This window comes from Odocoileus virginianus, unplaced genomic scaffold (assembly GCF_023699985.2).
Source record: "Odocoileus virginianus isolate 20LAN1187 ecotype Illinois unplaced genomic scaffold, Ovbor_1.2 Unplaced_Contig_278, whole genome shotgun sequence".
NCBI classification, from domain to species: domain Eukaryota; kingdom Metazoa; phylum Chordata; class Mammalia; order Artiodactyla; family Cervidae; genus Odocoileus; species Odocoileus virginianus.
In genome coordinates this window covers 1-10,182 of record NW_027224595.1, presented here as the reverse complement: position 1 = coordinate 10,182, position 10,182 = coordinate 1, and the positions used below count along the sequence as shown (strand labels likewise).

Genomic DNA, 10,182 nt, shown 5'->3' with positions numbered 1-10,182 from the left:
TTCCTCCATTCCCCTTCTCTTCCCAATCCAACTCTGTGAATCTTTGTGGGTGTCTGGGCTACAGAGAACACTTTGGGAACAGATAACTGCGTAGATCTGTCTCTCTCCTCTTGAGTCCCCTTTTTCTCCTCCTGCTCACCTCTATCTCCTTCCTCCCTCTCCTATTCTTCATGTAACTCTGTGAACCTCTCTGGTTGTCTCTCACGGTGGAGAATCTTTTCACCATTAACCTAGAAGTTTTATTATCAGTACTGTATAGTTGGAGAAGCCTTGAGACAATTAGAAGAATAAAACTGAAATCCAGAGGCAGGAGACTTGAGCCCAAATCCTGAGAAAACCAGAAAACTCCTGACCACACGGAACATTAAGGAATAAGAGACCATCCAAAAGCTTCCATACCTACACCAAAACCAACCACCACCCAAGAGCCAATAAGCTCCAGTACAAGACATACCATGCAAATTCTTTAGCAACGCAGGAACATAGACCTGAGTGTCAACATACAGGCTCTCCAAAGTCACACCTAACACAGAGACCCATCGCAAAGCTCATTACTGGACACTCCATTGCACTCCAGAGAGAAGAAATCCAATTCCACGCACCAGAACGCTGACACAAGCTTCCCTAACCAGGAAACCTTGACAAACCAATCGTCCAACCCCACCCACTGGGTGAAACCTCCACAATAAAAAGGAACCTCAAACCACAAGAATACAGAAAGCCCACTCCAGACACAGCAATCTAAACATGATGAAAAGGCAGAGAAATATCTAACCTGGGCCTCCGTTTCTGATCCCTCCAGTCGGTTCTAAGACAGACCGAACCACTACACGCTCCATGTTCACCCAGCTCCTCCCAACAGAACTGGGAGCGATTTTTCTCTTTGCACCATGAACTCTCACCGATGGTTCTCCATGTGAAGGCAGTGCCTTAGGTTGTAAGACCCAAGGGCTAGCTAGGAAATCTTCCTCCAGTAATGTTTTTCCCCAAATATTTTTGTGATACAAGGTCTTTTTTCCTCTTGTTTCACACTGCATGTAATTAAAAAAAAAACTTATTTCAAAATTTGAGGTTTCCAGGAGCCACAAATCTAGTACAGAGGGTCCTACATTCCCTTCTCTCACCTTCCCTTCACATGCCCATCTTAGCACCCCTGGTCCTTTGATCCAAACTGAGAGAGTAACATTGGTCCAGACCTCTTAGCCAAAGTCTAGACGTTGTTAAGATTTCCCGAGTTTTTCCACTCATGTCCTTTTTCCTCTCCCAGGATCCAATCTAGGAGACCCCATCGCCTTTAATTGTGACACCTCCTCAGTCTTTCCTTGGCTTTCGTGACACTAGCACTTTTGAATTTCACCACAAAAATGTAAATAAAAGCACACACATTTATAAACACACAGTAGCCTCCTGCCCTTTGAGGTCGTCTCTGTTGTGTCCCTCGTTCCCTGTCTTCCCTTCATCTCTCCCTTTCTCTTCCCACTCCCCTGACTCCAAGAAACATCTTCCTCTCCTGGAAAGCCTGGTGCCTTCCCTGTGCTGATAACCAGATGCTGGGGCGGCCTGAGAACAGGCTCCCTCCAGGTGTCCCCCCAAGCTTCCATTCTGCAGCTGGAAATCCATCTTCACATTTCTGTCCTCGCTTTTTTGGTAATTTACCTTTCATTTCTATGAGCAAGTGAAGGTCCTCTTCAGAGTCTTTATGGACGAAAAGTAATGATCCTTCAGTTTGAATAGTGGTCATAATCTCTACTACTGTTTTGGCCCATAAGATCTCCAAAACACACTCTGGGAACTTGCTCAAAGTTACTGAAATTAGTGAGAACCAATCGATACTTCCAGCATAAAACTGCTCTGCATGATGTCTGTATAATCGCTTTGCATGTGTGTATTTTAATTATTGTTATTGCCTGGTAATCAAGAAATAACAGAATTCATCTGGGAGGGGGGTTAGATTTTTTTTTTTTTAATAATTCTTTGCGGGGTGCAACAGTCTTGTTTTTTTAATTCGTCTTCCGAAGTTATTAACTTGTTTCTTTAAATTCAAACGGATACAATGATATGCAGATTCTGGTATATCTCTGCATAGGTAAACTTTTTCTCCCCTCACAGTAAGTAAAACTTCAAGTGAAATTTCACCAGCATAATAGCCTTAAACCCCCTGTAGAACTTCCCTGTGATACTTTCTCCCCTTACATTAAGCTAAAGTTAATTGAGTGTTTTTCTCTGACCCTTGTGCTCTGACCACCCTCTCGGTTGATTTCTGGAATTTTTTTGAACTCTTTGGTCTTTTAGAGAATCCAAGTTAATAAAAGACGCAGATGAAGAAAAAGCTTCCTTGCAGAAATCCATCAGTTTCACTAGTGCCTTACTCACAGAAAAGGATGCGGAGCTGGAAAAGCTAAGAAATGAGGTAGGGTACCGCCTCAGGGAGCCTTCCCACGGCCTGCCTGCGCCCGGGCCGAGCCTAAGCCAGCCCATGTGTTTCAGGTCACGGTGCTCGGGGAGAGAACGCGTCCGCCAAGTCCCTGCATTCGGTTGTTCAGTCTCTAGAGTCTGATAAGGTGAAGCTTGAGCTCAAGGTAAAGAACTTGGAGCTTCAACTCAAAGAAAACAAGATGCAGCTCAGCAGCTCCTCAGGTAACGTGACCGCCGCCGCCTCCAGGGAGGAGCTCTTCCCGGGGCAGAGCTGCCCTTGGAAGGAGGCACCTGCGCCGCCCCACCCCCAACGGGGCCCCCGGGCCTGGGCTCTCCCGCGCCTTCATCCAGGGAGACCCCACTCAAGCGGGCGTGCCTGCCTCTCCGCACTTGCGGAAATCTATCTGAGACAGTAGGGCGCCGCTGCCACGTCGGGAGCGACCGTGGGTTCTGAGAGTGCCCTGCCGGGAGGAGAACATGACCGACGTGACAGGCCACCCACCCAGCAGAGGGCCAGCCCGAGAGGGCGCCGCCGTGCCTCAGGGGGCCAGATATGGGACCGCAGCTCCAGACGTGTGCTCAGAGGCGCCTCTGGGGATTCCGCACCAGAATGAGTTTCTCCCGCTGGCCCTTTCGTTGTAAGAACAAGGAAACAAGACGGGATGGCAATTTTTTAAAATATCCCCCCTCCCCGTTTTTTTTCTTAACATAAGGTAATACTGATACTCAGGCAGAAGAGGACGAAAGAGCCCAGGAGAGTCGGGTAATATGCCTTCCTTTTGATTTGATTTTTTGTTTAATCATTTAACCTTTTGACTAGGTAATGTATTCATATGGTCTGAACATTGAACAGTATTAAAAATATATACACGGTAAAAAAAAACACAAAAACTGTCCCTGCAAACAGCATCCCTCTCCTACTCAGTTTCCAACCCCTAAACAGATAATCAGGGTTGTTACTGTCTTTTTAATTTTTTTCAGAGATTTTTTTTTTAATGTATATACAAACCAAGACTAATAGTCTTTCCTCTCCTTTGTTACACAAATGGCATATAAACTGATCTCTTATTTTTTACAGGTGTATAGTATTCTGTTATATGGAGATATATATATATACACACACACACACCCCCATAATTTAATCAGTCCTTATTAGTTGACATGACTTTTGGGATGTTTCTGATCTTTTAGATGCATTATAAACAATGCTATAGTGTACTGTCTTGCACAGCTATCATATTATAGCTGTACTGATATTTCTTTAGGATTAATTCCTAGAAGTAGAATTACTCTATTAAAGGTTCCTTCCTCATCTTTACCTTAAAAAGACAGTTCTTGAAAACTGTTTCCTAAAGCCAAAATTATCAAAAGAGCTTTAACTGTAAAAGTGGGATTACATGGAGGTAAGCTCTTCTCTTTTTGGAAATGGATGGCATCACGGACTTAATGGACATGAGTTTGAGTAAACTCCGGGAGTTGGTGATGGACAGGGAGGCCTGGCGTACTGCAGTCCATGGGTCGCAAAGAGTTGGACACGACTAAGCGACTGAACTGAACTGATAGCCCAGAAGTAATAAACATGTATTTTCAGTTTTAATTATATATTTTGGACATATTTATCCCATTAAAATTCAAAGGTACAAAAGCCATCTTTCACTTTTAAGTAAAAGAGAAACTCAGTGAGTTGGTGATTTGTTTGTTGTGACATCTCCTTTGAAAGGCATGTAAGAATTCAACCAATAGCCTAACTTCAACCCTGGCTAGCATTGTCTCTGCTTAGTTTCTATGCCTAATGAGCACAAAATTAACAATGTTTTCTCTCCCCCTCTTCCTTTCTGCTTCCGTTTGTTTCATCTGCCACTGCCAACACTTTTCTTCCCATCAGCAAATGGTTTGTTTTATGTTTTCCTAATTTGTGAGCATGTATGTGAGTGTGTGTATATGTGTGGCTTCCCACTGTACTTCCATTTTATGGCTTTTTTTTCCCCCTTCCTGATACGATACGTAGCTCCCAACAGGATACAGTCTTACAAAATACAGTTTGAGAAGTGAGATAAGAGTCAGTGGGTCTGCCTTCAATGTCAGAAGGGATATTCTGCAGAGAATAACAAAGCCAGTGATTTCTAGCTTTGTTTTGTAATTGCCCCAGTGGGAGAAAAAGGCCAAATATTTCTTTGAAAAATAACTACTGGATGGGCCAAAAAGTTTGTTCAGATTTTTCATCTTACAGAAAAACCCCAAATGAACTTTATGGCCAACCCAATATGTATGTATGAGTGTACACACACACACATACACATAATATTTTTTTAAATTGTAAAGTAGGATTTTTCTTCCTGATGGACATTTAGAGAAATGAGACGTTTTCATTATTTGTAGAAGAGAGGAGAAACCATTTTTAAGTTAAAGTGCCCTTGCTTTGAAACGTCGGACAAGAGCATTTCCTCCTGGTGGTCATCTCCTTACCCCACTGCCCCGAGTCTGGGCCCCGGTCCCCTGAACGCTGCCCTCTCAGTGTGTGCCTGCATCAGCTGAAGGGGAGCTTAAGTCTTCTCTTTAAAATCCTTATTTTGGGACTTCCCTGGTAGTCCAGTGGCTAAGACGCCTCTCTTCCATTGCAGGGGGCAAGAGTTCAATCCCTGGTCAGGGAACTAAGATCCCACATGCCATGGTGTGTGGCCAAAAACAGAAAAACCCCAAAACAGCTCCTTCCTTTTTCTCTTAAGACCCACTTACCATTCCACCATAACTAATAAGTGAATGTTAAATTGTGGTCTGAGGAGAATTTACGTAAGCTTTTTCAAATCTACAGCACGTGAAAGTCCTGGATTGGTTCTGCAGTTTAGCTGAACAATAACTAGTTGTGCTTTTTGTGCAATTGTGTGTGTGTGTGTGTGTGTGTGTGTGTGTGTGTGTGTGTGTGTAAACATTTAAAAAGGGTTGAGTCACGGCTGTTGCTGGCCCCTGTGACTTCAGCACATTCTGCATCCACAGCCTGAGTATAATTGCTGACTTCTTGATGCTCCAGGGTACATATTTCAGGCATTTTACACATTTTTTTCCCCCCAAACAAATTAGATTGGCTTCCTCAATTCAGCAATGGTAGACCTTCAGAGGAAGAATCAGGACCTCCAGATGAAGGTGGAGATGATGTCAGAAGCAGCCTTGAACGGGGCCGGGGATGACCTGAACAATTACGACAGGTATTTCATGTTCAGCGATGCTGGGTGGAACCTTAGTTCCGTCTGAATACGTGTGTGTTTTTTTTTTTTTTCAGGTTTTTATTTAAAATTTATTGTAATGGGGTCCGCGCAAAAGGAGGGGGTGAAGGGTGGGGAACATGCAGGGGACACCGGAACACGATGACATGGCCAGGGCCACAGCTTCTGTCGTGGGGGAGAGGGATGAAAAGAAAAGGCCAGGGCTGGAGCTGGGGTGGAAGAGGGAAGGGGGAGACACTGTGGCTGCATTCCCCCCACCCCCAGGAAGCACCTCTAGTCCCTGGATACCTCCATTTACCCTGGCCCCTAGGATTCCATCTCGTCCTGCCTCTGGCCCTAGTGGCTCCTTCTTTTGCTCCCCTTGACTTGTTTTCCCCTGACAGATTCTTAAGCAGGATGATGTTCAGGGCCTGACCCCAAACAACCCCACCTGATGAAGGTACAACCTTTGCCTTCTGCCCCTTCTCAAATCTCACCTTTCCCCATCTCTGGGACAGAATCTTTGATTTCCCTCCTTCCTCTCCTCCCTCCCCCTGGAAAAAAAAAAAAAAAAGCACCAACTCCCCAGGGAGGGGCAGCAGACAGGGGGGCGGGGGCACTGGGAGGAGGAGAGCAAGAAGGACCACCGGGGGAGAAGGCTCACAAACCCCTGGAAGGGCAGGCCAGGGGGTCACAGAGAGGAGAGGGGGTGAGGGCAGTGGCCACTCCTGGTCTCTGCTCCCCCCTGCCCACTGTCCAGGGGACTTCAGCACAACCAAGGGAACAGGTGTGTGTGGGGTCAGGTCTCACAGGGAGGAGAGAGGAGCAGGAGAAACAAATCGTTAAAACCTAGCGAATTCTCCTAAGAAAACATTTCTTCCTCCTTTCCTTCTGGAGGCTCCTTGGTTGGTGGGGGAAGTAGTGAGGAGTTGGTGGGAAAAGAGAGGGGAAGAGGAGATGGTGCCGAGGGACTTTCCTCCATTCTCCCCTCTCCCCCCCACCAACTTGGAGCTCACCAGGGCTGGGAGGGAAGTGGCTGAGAGCTCACAGGCACCCCCTCGGCCCCCGAGAGGGAGCCCACGGCTGTGGGTGGGGCTGCCACTGCTGCTGCTGCCGCCGCCGCTGCTGCCGCTGCCGCCATTGGACAGACCTCACCTGTACCTTTGTTGCAGAGCTCACAGACATGGTGAGGACCCTGGCTGTGCACCTTCATGTGGTCCGAAATATAAGCCGAGCTCAACATCTTGCCACACACGTGACATGGCACCTTCTCCTCGTGTCGTACTGTGTGGGCCCGCAGACGGTCCTTCGTAGCAAAAGCTGCCTCACATTTCTCACCTTTGAAGGGCCGTTCTGTTGAGTGCACTTGTCTGACGTGACTGTTGAGGTGATCCGGCCGGGAGAAGCTCTTGCCACAGTGGGAGCAGTTGTAGGGCTTGTGCACAGCGCCGTCATGTGAGCGCACGTGGTAGCTCATGCGGTCCTTGCGCTTGAAGCGCTGCTGGCACACCGGGCACTGGTAGGCCTTCTCGTCCGAGTGCGACAGCTTGTGTCGGTTCAGGCGGTAGACGTCGCGGAAGGCCTTGCCGCACATCTCGCAGGCGTGGTTCTTCCGGATGCGCTTTCCCGAGGCGGTCGTGGTCACCACACCACCGGTGGCCACTGCGGCCGCTCCGCCACCGGCACCCGCCTCTCCCCCTCCCCCGCCGGCTCCGCTCAGTTGGGGCACGCTCAAGAGGCTTAGGGGCACCATGGTGGGCATCTTCATAGCACCCGAGGGGACCCGGCCGGCTTTGGCTCCGGTGTGGATGGCCTCGTGCCTTCGGAGATTGTAGCCGTTCTTGAACTCCTTGGCGCACAGGGCGCAGATGTAGGGCCCCTTGCTCTTTGTCTTCTTCTCCAAGGCATATGCGACCGGGGCCACGGCGACCGTCGAGGTTGGGGCAACGACGGCGGTGGCCGCGGCTGCGGCGATGGTGGTGGCAGAAACAGGGGGCGCGGCCTCGGCGGCGGGCGCCGACACCGGCGGGGGCGGCGGAGGGGGCGCTGGGGGCTGCTTCAGAGCCGCTGTGTCCACAGTGGAGGCCGCGGCCGGGGCCGGGGGCGCAGCAGCAACGGCGGCGGCGGCAGCCGCGGCCGCAGCGGATTCCTGGGCGGCGGCGAGGACCGGGAGCAAGTCCACCTGGAGGGGCTCGGCCGCCGGGGCCTGGGGCGTGGGTGGGGGCGCCGGCGCGGCCTGGAATGGACTCTGGGCGCAGCCCTGGAGCTCAGCCCCGACCTGCAGGGGGTTCTGGGCGTGACCCTGAGGTGGCGGGAAGGAGTTCATGAGGCCGCCCACTCCCCGGGAGTCCAGGCCCAGCACGGGGAAGGGGGGGGCCAGCAGCGTGCAAGGGAACACGGGGAACATGGCCTCGGCCACGGCGGGGCCCCCGGGGCTCAGCGGGGGCCGGGGGCCCCGGCCGCGCCGAAAGCATGGCCCGCGGCACGTGTGTGTTTTTAAAGTTAGGTTCTCCAGACAGAGAAGGACAGATGTTGCTTCTATGTGGAATCTAAAAAAAAAAAAAAAAAGGTACAAACTTATTTGCAAAACAGAAATAGAGTCACAGATGTAGAAAACAGTCTTATGGTCAGCAGGGTGTAAGGGGAGGAGGGATAAATTGGGAGACTGGGATTGCCATATACACACTACTATATATAAAATAGATAACTAATAACGATCTACTGTTACAGCATAGGGAACTCTACTCAATATTCTGTGGTGAACTATATGTGAAAAGAATTTATAAAAAGAGTGGATATATGCATGTATATGGCTGGTTCTCTTTACTGTACAGCAGAAGGTTACACAACACTGTAAATCAACTATAATCCAATAAAACTAAAAGAAAAGGAAAATATACATATAACTGAGTCACTTTGCTATGCAGCAGAAAATTAATGAAACATTATAAGTCAACTGTACTTCAATATTTTTTTAAAAAGTTAGGTTCTCCAATAGATTGGAGAAACAATTGCTTTGTGATTATTTGGCCATAAACTGACTTCCACAAATCTGGCAAGTTAGAGTGGAAATGGTTTGAACTGAAGATTTTAAATGCGGACCCTAGTACTTGTACTTGAGGCTCTGCAGACTGGGCCAGAATCCTTGCTTGTGTTTTATTCATTACAAATGATACTGTCTCTTGAATTTCTTCTGAGGGAGATGAGTTTCTGATCATACACATTGGTAACATTTGCAGCGATGACCAGGAAAAACAGTCCAAGAAGAAACCCCGCCTCTTCTGTGACGTATGTGACTGCTTTGATCTGCATGACACAGAGGATTGTCCCACCCAGTCCCAGATGTCTGAGGACCCTCCCCACTCTGCACACCACGGCAGTCGGAGCGAGGAACGCCCATACTGTGAAATCTGCGAGATGTTTGGGCACTGGGCTACCAACTGCAATGATGACGAGACCTTCTGATGAAGCCTCCCACCCAGAACTGGGCTCTCTCAGATGTGCTAGCATGTAGGCAACTGACCACCAGCATTTTGCGTGCAGAAAGAACAATAAAGGGGGGTTTTCACCTCTGATTTTTGTCTTCTTGATTTTTAAAAAGTATTCCATTGCACCAGATGCCATTACACTCATCGTCCCTATGAGGGAGACCTCACAGAACGACTCCTACCCTGCCAGTACCTTATTTAAGTTAACTTTAAATTATACCGTTCCTCTTCATATTTGCACTAAAATATTTCCAGGCTGCATTTGTATATTTAGATGTTTGGGTTAAGCTTTGACACTGGAATGAGTTGAAAAAAAAAAAGTATGCCACTTTGCATTTTCATCTACTCATTTATTTTATTTTTAGTCAAAGAAATAGCTGAGTTCTTTGCACTGCCCGACGTCAGTAGTGCCTTTATTTAAGGCTTGATGATACTTTTAGGTGTGATTATAAAATCATGAACCAGGTAAAGGGAGGGGGAAGCCCCCAGACTGCTGTGGGGACGTTTTCTTATAATCTCGATGCTGCACCCGCTTTACTGTGGTGTTTTGTTGATCAGTTTTGCATAATTTCAGCTTCTATATATTATATGTATATATTTTTGTAAAATCTATATTTTGGGAAAAAACCTATACAGTATGTCTTTCTTTTCAGATTTTTATCTTTATGAAAAAGGAAACACTTAAAATGTTCATCAGGACCTCACGGGCTAGGCCAGGATCAGCATCACGTGGCTTCGCAGCTGTGTGTTCTCTCTTCATTTTCTTTCTTTATCAGGAATAAGTAACTGGGAGAATTTTCTCCAGATTTTGTTTTTCTTCTCCAACAAATATCCCCAGCAGTCTGTTAATTAGATAATAAGCCACTCTAAAACACCTAAATGAACCAATCTACAATCTTTACAAGTTTTGTTTTTTTTTTTTTTACTGTGTTTTTAGATGAATGTACGATGAGAAATTCAACATTAATAGTTTTGGATTTTCTTATCACAAAAAATAAAATGAAGGACCTCAACCACAAGTTTAGCAACCAGTTTGAATCTATTTATCTTCATTTGAGTGTCTTTTAGAATAGGGAAAA

At 47.3% G+C, this 10,182-nt stretch overlaps 1 protein-coding gene and 1 pseudogene across 1 annotated transcript; one reads left to right on the top strand and one right to left on the bottom strand.

Moving 5' to 3' along the window:
• Positions 1-42: 42 nt before the first annotated feature.
• On the top strand, positions 43-10,007 carry LOC110136437 (CAP-Gly domain-containing linker protein 1-like). The gene is made up of 4 exons (XM_070464747.1): positions 43-2,410; positions 2,488-2,637; positions 3,129-5,618; positions 8,855-10,007. The coding sequence occupies exons 3-4, from the start codon at positions 5,515-5,517 to the stop codon at positions 9,078-9,080; spliced, it is 330 nt and encodes a 109-aa protein (XP_070320848.1). The 5' UTR covers positions 43-2,410; positions 2,488-2,637; positions 3,129-5,514; the 3' UTR covers positions 9,081-10,007.
• On the bottom strand, positions 6,021-8,037 carry LOC139034296 (myc-associated zinc finger protein pseudogene; annotated as a pseudogene).
• Positions 10,008-10,182: the final 175 nt, after the last annotated feature.